The 13,125-nt window shown below is 39.3% G+C and overlaps 1 protein-coding gene across 1 annotated transcript in view; it reads right to left on the bottom strand.

Annotated features, from left to right (window-relative positions):
• ATP9A (ATPase phospholipid transporting 9A (putative)) overlaps positions 1-13,125 on the bottom strand; it is a 97,901-nt gene that overhangs the window by 15,945 nt on the left and 68,831 nt on the right. The window contains exons 16-19 of the mRNA XM_063297041.1: positions 9,695-9,787; positions 8,494-8,577; positions 6,550-6,720; positions 1,944-2,042 (exon numbers count right to left, since the gene is read on the bottom strand). Of these exons, the coding sequence (XP_063153111.1) occupies positions 1,944-2,042; positions 6,550-6,720; positions 8,494-8,577; positions 9,695-9,787 (447 nt within the window). The remainder of the gene's footprint in view (positions 1-1,943; positions 2,043-6,549; positions 6,721-8,493; positions 8,578-9,694; positions 9,788-13,125) is intronic.

The following is a 13,125-nucleotide window of genomic DNA, read 5'->3' as shown; positions in this document are numbered from 1 at the left end:
ACCTGCTCTATCAAAGAAGCAGATATTACTGCATGGACCCAACTGCACATCACCTCCCAGGTGGCCTTCAAAAACCATGAGGAGCATGGATCTAATATAGAGGTCTCTATCATCTCCACAGAACTTGCCTTGTCAGAGTCCAACTCCATGCAAATCTGAGCAACTTTATCCACCAGGTACTTAAAATACTCCTCACAATGGCTTATTAAATAATCCTGCATTTTGCTCCTTTCTTAGCAAGGAATAAGTCACAGTAAAAAGGCCCACTGGGCAGCTATTTGTGGATGTGATACAAGTGGAGAAATAATGACATTTCGCTGCCCTTATTGCCATAATGTAATCCCTAATATGGGCTCTTATTCCTGCTCAGTTAGATTCACCCTTTGTCTTCTTCCAATAGCACTCCAGGCATCTCTTCTGGTATTCTGTCTCCTGAAGTTCCTCAGAAAATCAAGGAGCCCATTAGGATCAATGCACAGTGAGAGGCCACAGAGGAGCAATCTGATCAAGGGCCCTGTCACAGGCCCACTGTAGGCAGCAACAAGTGACTCAAAATATTGCAGATTTTGAATGCCCACAAACTCCCATTGGTGTGGACCTTATCCAGAAATTTGAAGATTGATTTGTGGCTTTAAAAAAAACACTGATTAGTTTGGGGAAAAAAGGACAAATAATGCTAGGAAGAGATTTGGATTATGAATCCTACACCACTCTCACCTAAACATTTTTTTCTGACATAATTCAGTGCATTCTTCTTTGGCAGCAGAGGTATACAGTATTCAGATCCAAAGAAGACAATGATGTTTCAGATCTGGACCAGGCATCTGCAAGAAGTAGAGGGAGTGTGCGCACAGCAGATCTGAAACAACCTTGTTCGTTTGGGGTCTGGATACCACATGTCTCTACTTTACAGCAAAAATGCAGCAAATCCAGTTTTTAAATGGACTAATCAGTATCAAGGGATACTTCTACATAGCACACTTTGTTCTCAAACCCCATGATCTCCATCCTGAGATTGCTCCATCCTGGTCCACACTACGAACCTGCAGCAATTTTATGGTAGGCTTTATTGAAAGAACTTTAGAACTGTAATTTCTAGTGCTCTTTAGGAAATAGGAAAATTATTACTCTATTAAAAGAGCTAAAGCCAATAGCATATGGAAGAACACAAAATGGAAGGGACTGTTAACACAGGGGTATAGGACATGTTTTGCATCCATAAAGATCCCACGGTCTGGGCTATGGCATCTCTACTTTAATGGCTCAGTACAGTCCTTTTGCCTGAGACAATATAGCCTAAATGGATAAAGAGATTATTACACTCCATCTCACATTTACTGCATAGCCATGGTACAGAAATACAGTGACCTTTCTTGCTTTGCCCAAAGAAATCTTGGGCCCTGACATTTTGCAGAGAATTCTCAGAAAAGCATTTTCAGTGAGATTCAGAGTTCCTCTCACAGAACAACAAGGATGAGCAATGAATTAGTTCTGCAAGACAAGCAGAAAAAAACAACAATTACACTGGTTTCAAATCTGCAATGAAGGGCTGGATTTGGAAAATAAGCCAAACTACCTTGCTGTAACATCTGGGGGGAAAGAATCCATCAGAACAGAAATTAACCATTTTAACATTTTTTATTTGTTCATAAAATGCATTGCTGCCTTGCATTTTGCCTCATTAAAAAGCTGTTTCAGGAGAGATCCAGGCACCCCTGATAAAACTAAGCCTGCAAGAAATTATTTCATCCAAGGAACACAGGAGGAAATAAGGGCTCTTTGTTGAAGTTCCAACTTCTAGTACCATCAGATGCAGTGATGTTTGGAGCAAGGTTAGGCTTATATAATACACTCAGGCTGTAGCCTACATGCACAGTGAGGCTGATGATTCAAAATATAACTCTGTGGACAAGTGCTAAGTAAGTTTTATTTGTATTACTCACCAGTCTAAATATATGAATGTCCTGAGACCTGGTTACCAGATGTGCATTCTTAGCTGTACACGTGGCTGTTTCCAGTTTATCCCCTGTGAGCATCCATACCTACAATAAAAAAATTCATAACTTCACATGAATAGTAACAAAGAGCTAGTTTAACACAGTGGTTTGCTTTGGACCAGTCTCCCTGGAGACTCAGATTCAAGTTCCCACTCAACCACAGAGCTGACTGGGTGACTTTGTGTGGATCATTTTCTCTCAAGCCACCTTACAAGGCTGATGTTCTGGGGATAAAATTAGAGGAAGCCCACATTTAAACCACATTCAACTCTCAAGGGAAAGGCAGGTTGCATTAAATGTAATAAATAAATAATGGCAGATGATAAAATGCACTTAATAAATGTTTAGCTTGTAGGAAAGTTATTATATGTAATATATTTTAGATATTTGGAAGCCAATGTGGAGAAGTGGTTACAATTAGGAACCTGGAGACTCAGTTTTGTATACCTTCAGCTATGGAAGCTCACAGAGTGACCTTAAGTCAAAACAAACAAATGGATCATAGAACAAATAAATCCAGGCACAAATGATCAGTTTCAGATTACCATATTTTGGACAGATTATGCAAAGACCTAGCTCTATGGAGAAATCTATAATGCTAGAAAAGGGAAGAAGAGGATGACCAAAAGGAAGATGGATGGATTGAATTACAGCAACAATGGGTGCACCATTGGAAAACCTGAAGGACCAGGTTGTCCTGGAGAAAAATTATGTGGTCACTAAGAATTGACTTCAACTTGATCCACATAGTCAAAAAGATTTATTTGATCCTGAAGCTGAACTACACAATATACAGACTGATACGGTAAAACTACTTCAGGCTTCACAGGTGAATGCAATATTCCTGAAATCTCTGCTATAAGCACATCAGCCAGAGATAAAACTAATGTTAAGCTTCTAGTTTATTATATGAAAGGAGCCTCTAATCCAGATATAATCTAAAGCAAAACCAAAATTCTTACAGCTGAAAGAGCTATAAGCAAGAATTCCACCACTGCATTCAATAGCAAAGGTAAATCAGTAGGTCTCTGCTATGGAGTTGTCACAACTGTCTTATAACATGTTAAAGAGCCTTAGTTTTCTGGGAACAATTACATCCATACAGAATGTATACCGGGGTATCACAGGTAATATGCTCTGGACCTATTTTCAGGCCCATAGATATCTGTCAATTTTACAAAAGAAATGGCAGCTGATTCATTTTAGGCATAAAAACCTGTCATGAATCAGCTTTCATATCTACTGTAAGCCCTGACTTGCATTCTATATCACCAATCCTGAAATATTTTTAAAATCCCATTTAGCATCTAACCTACCGATACTGAAAGATAATGGAGAAATGGTTCTCCAGTATAATTTGGAGGAGACCCAGAAATAATGTTTTTTCTAACCATTGGACACATGGGCACTAAAAAACAGTCAGAAGGGACTTGCACCTTTATACTGATTAGGTCACATCTTGAGTCTATGTTTTCTTCTGGATACCACATTTTAAGGAGCAGTCAGACAAACTAGAACAGGTGCATATCTGAAAGTTAAGTCCTATGACAAAGATATGTAACTTCTACTACCTCAAGGCCCCCACCATACTTTGCACATTAAGAGGATTAGGTTAGGGACCACTAGGGTGAAGTGATTAAGGGGTGAAATGCTAACCGTAAGGATCTCCTGGCATTAGTTAGGTGTGGCCAAGCAGAGTCTGGACAGCCATCTGTTAAGAATGCTTAAAATATAACTGCAATCCTGCACTGAGCAGGAGTTTAGGCATGATGGCCTCAATGGTCTCTTCAAGTCCCATGATTCTTTAAAGCTTTATAAATGCAACTGACAAAAGCAATTTTAGCAATTATGTATTTCAAATAAATTACATGGAATTTTGAAGTGATAGAAAATGGGCCTTTTTTATATCATACTGGGATCTGAGAGATATATTCTGCAAAATCATCAGTCAACCCTGCCCATGTTTTGGAGGTGGAAGCAGAAACTGCAACTAAGACAGTCGGCACCAATAATACAGTAATGGGCATTCTATAAAGGCAGCTTTAAACTGCTCCATGTGGCAACTGTCTCAGCACAACAGGCTGTTTGTGTACAGAAGATGCAACAAGAAAGACCTGTGGTGACATGGAGAAAATTGCCACATCCACACAGTGAGTCACTGTACATCATGAGAAGACAGTAACCATGTGGACAACTTCATAGAGACTTTCACGCAGAAGCCAAAATATGCACACAGGCCTCTAATTAAGCTTTTTAATAGTCAGTGGAATCAAACGGACTTGGCCTGTTTTGCATATTGCACAATGTGACATTTTTGCTGCTGTTGGGAAATACACCTTATGGAATGGGCACCAGTGATATGGTATATAATCATGTAATCTGCCATACATTGTACCATAAATTTTGCTACACATTTTGTTTTACACTGCAAGTTGTAAATTGCAAATTTCTCTTTGATATTTATGACGATTTTATGGTGTAGTGGGAAGGTATACAGTGCTTTAGATTCAGGGTAAAAAGATGCTTTAGAACATGCAGGAGCACTCATGTACCACCTGATGTCAAGTCTTTAAAGCAGCCATGCCTTTTCCTGAGATACCTAGTCTATTTTGGGATAAGAGACTTCACATTGGAAGTGTTATGACTGATATGGACAGGAATTGAACACTTTCCACAGGCAAAGCCAAGAGTTTAGGAAACATTTCTAAGTAGCACAAACATGACCTTGGGTGTTTCTCTACATTTTGGATTTTATATCCACCCTCTTTTGCTCCCAAAAGCTCAGGTCTTGGCCTCTACGGAAAACTGTAAAATAAGCATAAACTTCATGCTGCCATTTTTCCCAAACTTGTTCGTTTGGACGGGAATCCAAAGTCCCATGGTTTCAGATAGGCATTCAATATATCATACATGGCTTCATGTTAGCCAAAAGGAAGCACAATTCAGTACTTTCTTCATACCATATATGCACAGAGATTTGTACAAGTTAATCCAGTAATTGCTGACAATCACAGCATGCGGCTGAACTACATGTTACTCAGGATGAGGTGTTGCCTATAATGCACTCTTATATAAATGAATACTAATACACAACTATCACACTTTAGGTTTTCTCACATGTAGTAGAAAAACACACTTGGCCCTTTACGTGGGAGTATATTTAAAAAATAAGTATAATCTCCTTGTAGGTTTAAGTAGTAACCCAGAATTCTATCATTCCCATCTTGTATCTTATTTTGTGTAATGCTTCACATGGATTTTACAGACTATCTTATGGCTTGAAAAACTAGTTTCCAAGATTAGAAATATCTACCACCGCAGGAACTTCTGAGATTTTCATCTTCAAGGACTCTAAGTGTCTTAGAGACTAATTATGGTATGACTCTGTCCAGATACAAAGGTCAGACAGATATCTTAGTTATGACCTGATTTAAAAGGCTTGTTTGTCAGATATATGGGGAAAGGCTAGCTATGGTGTGATTCCTAGGCTACAGAACAACCTTTTCCAACACAAGTGCTGTCTGGGTAGATAGATTTCAACTCTCAGCCATTCTGGGAGTCCACATAGCTGGAGGGTGCCCAGATTAACAATATCCATTATAAAACTATTCAGATGATAAACATAAAATCTCCTTCCATTTGAGCCTGACTCTTTTTGACTTCATGAAACATCCTTGTACTTTTCTTGGCAATGTTATGGATGTGTTTTGCTGTGGCCTTCTTCTGAGATCTTCTTCTTCTTCTTCTTCTTCTTCTACTTCCCAGTCTAGCCTTTTGCCAGTTTCTCCTGGAGTCTCCCATTCAGATACTAAATATCTGACCAGATACTGGTCTGACCCAGCTTAGTTTTTAAAAATCACCCAAGGTCAGCCAGGTGCTGCCATCTAGCTGAGGCTATAAAGGACATTTTTTTTTTAAAATAAATAGATAAATAAAATGCATTTCCTTGGAAGGTGTACTTGGCTGTCACCCTCTCTACCTTTTAGAAGGGAGATCTGGCTCTGAAGACACATTCTTAATGGACCTGATGACAATTTCAGCTGCTGTTTGCATATTTTAAGCAGGTATGTTGTTTTTATTTATATTTGCCTGACAGTTGTCCTGACTCTTGTCTGACTCCACCCTGGAAATGCGTGTGACAGGAAAGTTGGATAAGCAGCAGCATCCAGGGTGGTGGGAAGCCTCTGTAGCTCCACCTTTGTCAATTGCCTGAGTTGCACTGTTTACCACCAGAATAGAATATAGTTCCTATTTCAGTGGAACATTCTGCTCTGAGAAATTAGTATGTTAACTGAAGGGGAAATGCTGTTCTTCCACCAAAGATTGTTGCAATATCACACCAGAATTCTGAGACGTGACTCTGTTAACAGTGTAGGTATTTAACTGATAGGGTTTTATATGCTAACAGCATTACGACAGGCACTGCTAACGATGTGCAATGCCACATTCCACTTCCTTTCATTATAGTTCTCTCGTGTCTGTTCATCCATATACTCGCAGACTGGGGAGAAAACAGTAAATTTTACACTTCCGGGTTCTCATTCAATCATACCTTAATGCCTGCATTTTTCAGTGTTTCCAAGGTTGGCCTGACATCCACCTGTAGCTGATCTTCCACTCCAGTCAGACAGAGCAGCTCCATCTCCATCTCCAGGCTCTCGATCACGGTGGCTACCTTCAGGGAGCGATCGTGGACACTTAACTTTGCTTGGACGTAGCGGGCCTAAGAAGATCACAAGAGACACACCCCTTCACTACCTGCTTGTTCACTAGGTGCCTACATCAAAGCAAAGTCCATGAATAAGAAAAAGCAGGCCAAATTTCCCAAAGGCCAGCAGCAATGCCTCCCACTCGATTTTTAAAATAGCCAGATTGCAGTACTCAGTTTTGGCAGCAAAGAGCTAAAATTCAGCAGCATGATTTTTGGTCTCCTTTTTTAACCCCCCAAATGTAGGAAAAACGGTGTATTACGCCTTTGCAGGGTCTCCTTGTCTTTCTTGATGTGTCCAACAAAACAAAACAAAAGCATGCATACAGACATGTACATCCACATGCATCCACACACGTAAAATTTTGGATCAATCATTCTGGTCCCATTCCCTCCAAAGATCTCACTGCATCACCACCATGCCCCCTGGTGGCTCACAGAAGACAGAGAAGATTAAACAAAATGCAGCCCCGGCTGGGGAAAAAAAGCTTCCCCCGTATTTAATAGATTGGGCAACATGCTACAAAAAACTGGGTGTGGAATCAAATATATTCCCTCACTTGCAATTGCCAGCACAGTTATAGGCCAGAGAGGAGGAGGAACAGAGCAGGAAACATATGGGTTGGGTAGACTTTGTATATATATTTTTTAGTAATTTCCCCTCCCTCCTAAAGCCAGATGGGAAGAGACTGGCCCACATTACAAGAATCTTTATCTGCTAGAAGAACATGGGGGAATGGTGAGTCAACTGGCTGCCATCCACAAGTTTGATGTGGCCCCTGAGCTGCCAGCTGGCTGCCACTGATACATTAGGAGCACATCCAGACCAGCCCTCATGTCATAAGTCATTTTTATTTTAGCCTTTGTCCTTCAGCATCCTGGAATAAATTATATAGTATCACAGAGGGTGGTGGAGCAGAAGACAATGCAAGATGGCTTTCCCCAACCAGGTGCCCTCCAGCCATGCTGAGCTAGCACAAACACATACTCTGTTTGTGCTAGCTGGAGCTGATCAGGATTATATGGACTCATTTCTCCTTGCAATGTAAGGAGCTTGGATTGACAATCTTCTTATGAAATATTCATGCTTCCTGTTTGGCCTATACTCTTCCTTGATATACGTGTATAAAGTGTTTTGCACAGCTCACTTAACCAGGCCAGTTAAACATCTAGGGGCTGCATTTGCACAGCATGCCTAGACTGAGCATTAACTTTGGTTAGGTTTTTGATGGTTTAATGCGTGGTGCAAACCCAGCCCACTGGATTAGTTTATGGGTATCATGTGAACCTAGAATATAGGTTAACTTAGTAACCAAGTTTAGTATATTGTGTCAGTGTAGCCACCTTAGCTATTCCACCCTTGATGCCCTCCAAATGGATGGACTTCAACTCCCAGAATTCTCAGCAATGACTATATTGGTAGGGGAATTATCGGAGATAAAGTTCCAGTTCTGGAGGGCATCAAATGTACATTTTTTAAAGATAAAAAACAGCCCATGGGGTTAGAATTATAAAACAGCCATATCCAATAAAAACAATAAAATACAAGTGGTATATATTGTATCCAGCCAACACACTCATCCATTTTCCAAAATTTTCAAAGGAAGTCCTTCCAGTCTGGAAGTTGCCAATGCATGATGGATCATGGCCAATTCCATCTTTGCCAAGAAAGGGAACAGCAAGCACAGTAGTTTAGGATTAACCTATTTAGAAAAGCATTTTTCCCGCTCACTCCAGAGGTAAATGGGACATTCATTTTGAGCTTTATTTCATATTTAATTTGCTTACCTCAAAATCTTGATATTGCTCCTCAGACAGGGATTTCTTTGCTACTACAAGAACCCTTAGTCCTTCTCTTGCCATGTTACCACACTATAAAGGAAGATTTAGTAATAGAGACACATTCTAATAAGCTAATCTGCAATTGGAAATAAATATTAGCTTAATAATTGTTCTTTTTTATCAAAGAACAGAATTTAAAAAGTTCAATATTTTGCTTTTTTATGGAATTGCACCATAATATTAATACTATGGTATTGTTGACCAAGTAATAAAATTGTAACTGTAGTTTTAAAAGTCACCCTCAAAGTCATGGTTACAGTTTTATATCAAGGGCTGGCAATCTTTTCAACCTCAAAATCTTGCAAGACTTTGGCAATTGCACCCTAAAATGTTATTAGGTCTTCAGTGACAATGCTGAACTAAGGTGAAATCTCACATGAGATCTGGATTTTTTTAAAATGTGGAAACCTGGTTGAGCTCACTAGAATCTCATGTGATCTGGCAACCTTCTAAAATTTCAGCAAAATAAAATAAAATAAAAGTGAGCTTAATTTTGGAGAATAATCACACAATTACCAGAGGCACTGGTGCCCATGAATGCCATGTTGCCTACATGTTTTACATGTTTCAGTCTTATGTTTCTCCCATGTAGGGTCAGTCTAAATGATAGGGACTCCCAAACCTTTCAGACTCTTCATGGAGTTACTAATGCGCAGGTAAGTTGCCAAAGACCATTCTAATGACGACTGTCTATATAAGCAAGTTGCATGCAATATATCTGCAGATTCAACATTTGTGTATGCATCTTAGCATTATGCACACACACTGTGCCCTACTCTTACCCTTTCTTCACCAATATTCATAAGCATAGCATGCTCCCCACCACCCATTTTCTCTTCTTTTCTTTTCTTTTCTCTTCTCTTTTTTTCCTTTTCCTTTTTCCTTGCTCACAGTACTTTGCAGGTGGTCTCTTCCTGCCTTCAAATGTATTTGATTACTACTCCCACTACCCCCCAATGGCCAGGCAAGCTAATGATGGAAGCTGTAGTGCAACAGATAGGGAGGTTGCCAGGTTAGGAAAGGCTGAGTTCTATCATCAGGGGCATTCAAAGCATTCTCCGGACTCAGTCAAGACTTCTTGCCCTAACGAGGATTTCATACTAGGAAATGTAAAATAAGTCACAGCATTGAGAATGCTGTTCTGTACCTCTTCCTCTAGCCAGTCATTGTACTGAACAATGCCCGCCATAACCACATCCGCCCCTTTCATGTAGAATGTTATTTCTCCGGTAGATTCATCCTGAAAGAGACAGAAAGCAGGGAAGAGGAAAGAAATGAGATGACAAAGGGGAAAAAAATCCCAGGCTTCCTGTTTCAGTACAGATACTTAATATCTATTCGTAAAATATGTAATGCATCAATTTAATGCCACACTGTATGCCATCCTAAGAATGCCTAATTTGAAGACCCATAAATCAACAAAGAGAAAACCTGCTGCCTGCAAAGAATATAAGGTAGCACAATTCAGAAGAAAAAAAAGAGTAACACTCAAAACATGGCTTTAAAGGGGTTAGCGCGCCAAAGCAAAGTTCTGTTGGCATTGCAAAAACAACAACATGGATTCTCAGCAAGCAAAAGTTAGAAGAATGTACAACAGTTTTCTACTATGAATTGCTACCTTCCACCCTCCCCAATTTGCCCAGTGTGTAAGACTCAGTTTAGTGCCAAGGGAGACTCTTTTATAAAAAGACCATTGCATGATCATTGTCTTTTTAAAAAGAGGGGACACTGGGGAAAGGATCTGATTCTTCCTGCCCCCAAAGTATATAATGGTCCTTCTTTTGATCAGACCATCAATCTTATGTAAGTAATTTTTTAAAAAGTGAGGTGGGACATATGTCATTTATGTATTATTTTATTTGCTCCTTACTATCTGCGTCAATTTGATCTAAACATTATCAGCTTCTAAGGTACGTTTAGCCTGAAAAAGTTAATTACATTGCAGCAGGACCACTTTCTTCCAATATTTGCAGGGATGTCATATAGAGGTTGAAATAAATTTCTTTTCTGTTGCTCCAAAGGGTATGTCCGACAGTAACGGGTTAAGACTACATGACACAGGATTTTGTCTAAATGCTGGAATTTTCTGTTGGTAGAAGGTGTTTGGCAGTGGAACAGATAGTTTTGGAAGTAGAAAAGTTTTTATTGAACATTTTCTGCAGCCGCTGGGTGGCCACTTATGAAGAGCAGTGTAGCTATGAACTTCTAATATCAGCAGGGGGTGGACTAGATAGCGTTTGAGCTCTTTCCCAATTCAGTGCTTCTAAGAGCTAACACTAACAATCAAATAAAGTAATACATCTGTGCTTGTTCAGGAATAATTTATACTTGAAGCAAGTGCTCCAATGACAGAATGTTCCACCATAAAACAAATTCAAAACTCCCCACGTATAAAACTAGCATATCAGGGAAATCAATTCTAGCCCAGCCTTTTCCTTGACCTGTTAATTTTCTGTGTGTCAGCTCTTTATTTTGTCTGAAACAGCATGGGATGATGTAAGCTCCATCAAGAAAAGAGAATGGGTTGATTTTCTCATCTTCTGTTTCTGGTCTATTTAACAACAGGTGTTACTGGCTGAAGTCCCAGGCTGATGTCAAGTTCTCACTGTTCTACATGGAAAAAGGTCACTGCTTTTTCCTCATTCCAACCATTCTCTTGCTTAGGATAAAACGTTACACCAATTCACATTTGGCTTTAAAATACACATGTATATATTATCTTTTTTTAAAATCCATTTGAAACTCATATTAAATCACAGAATTAAGACTGTAGTCCTATACTCACCTACCTGGGATTACATATACTGAATCCACAGGGAATACTGAGAGAGATTTATTAGTTGGTCTATAAATAAGGAATATGTACTTGTACACAGTTCAAATCTGTAGACTCAAATCTTGAGCACAAGTTCCACAGCTGGACTCATCTTGTTTTTTTCTCCCCACCAAATTATCTTCTCCCACCAACACATTTTTCTCCTAAAATCTTTGGGATTCCCCAAAAGCCATTGTGGAGTAGTGATTAAATGCTAGATAAGAACAGAAGACCCTAGCTCAAAAACACCCTCATCCATGGGAGCTGACTGGGTGACCTTCAACCAGTCATACTATCTCAAGTCCAACCTACCTCATAGGGCTGAGGAAAAGCATTGGAAAAGAGGTGTGCACACTACCTTGAAGCTTCTAGAGAAATGGTAGATTATAAATCAAAGAAACAGTTCTGCATATCCAACAAGTGCATAATATCTGTACTTTTAAGGGGAAAATTTTAGATTAAAAAATAGTCCTTCCCATTATAGTGAACCTTTTCCATGTCTCCCCACTCCCACCCTTCACTTTAATATGAGTTTGGTATTTATTTTTCTTAAAGTAATTTTACTGAAGGTCTGTTCCTCTAATTTTATCTCCCAAATTTGTATTTCTTCAGAGCAAAACTCAACCCAAAATAAGATTCAAAGCATATTAAAAAACAAAAACTCCGATTTGCAAATTATTAATTTGAAATGCTTTAAATAATGTTTATACAATTGGAGACATATTGAGTGAAAATTAGCTGATCACTCATCCAGTGCAAAAACCAGCACCCAAATATTCCAATATTGTTAAGACACCAAAGTTCAATGCTGGTGCCAAAATATTAAGGCCCCAAATCTTGGAATATCATGAAAATTTCACAAGACTTTAGCTTTTTTCAATAAATCTGAAATCTTGTAAGATTTCAGATAAGAACCCCAACAACTCATGAGATTTGGCAATCATGTACAATTTCTGCATTTTACCTTTTGTTTCTTTAATTTATTTAATTTTGGGATTATACAAAATCCCTACATTGAAGGTTCTATGTATTAAGGTGCTTGCAGGTGCCACAGAGCTGACCCCTAACTTAAGAATTGAATTTCAAAATCTTTCAATGCATGTGTAACATAAGGGGAAAGGATAAAAATCACTGCTCCAGACAAGAGATCCATGGTAGGGGTTGCCAGTCAACTGCATGAAAAAACAAACCCTGTGAAGTTAATGGAACAGGCTTGTTGCAAATCCTGGAAGATTCTAGCATCAAGGACCACATCTCAACAATGTAAACAGTATGAAAAGAGGATAATCAGCCAGAAAAGCTCAGGAACCCCTAAAAGGCTGTAGAAGCTAGAATGGGACAAAGTGCCACAAATCTCATTTTTTGCAACCTCAAGAAATTCTGCTCACAATTACTGAATACTGCAATCACAGTTTCTCATAATTTTGAGATTGAAAACAGAAGGAACATAGTGTAAGTTTTTAGGCTTAATCAAAAGCCAAGAAAATCTCCTCCTGCCAAAGCCAGGAGGGGGGAGGGGAGAGAAAATCCTGGTCATGCCCAAGTGTATGATAGGACCCCATCTACTTTGCATTATTACACTGCCCACTGGCACCCTCTTATTCCCCCCCCCATAGTAGATGTAGACCCCAGATTCCTTTTCTCTGTTGGAAAGTAACAGAAGGGAAATTAAACTTGGCATTGAGACTTGGGCTTGCAGAAATGCCTTCTATACAGGTGAGAATGGCTGACCACTCAACACCATGGGTTTAACAGTTGTCACA

The sequence above is a fragment of the Candoia aspera genome, chromosome 3 (assembly GCF_035149785.1).
Source record: "Candoia aspera isolate rCanAsp1 chromosome 3, rCanAsp1.hap2, whole genome shotgun sequence".
In the NCBI taxonomy this organism is placed as follows: Eukaryota; Metazoa; Chordata; class Lepidosauria; order Squamata; family Boidae; genus Candoia; species Candoia aspera.
The sequence above is the reverse complement of the archived record's forward strand: the minus strand, read 5'-3'. Positions and strand labels throughout refer to the sequence as shown.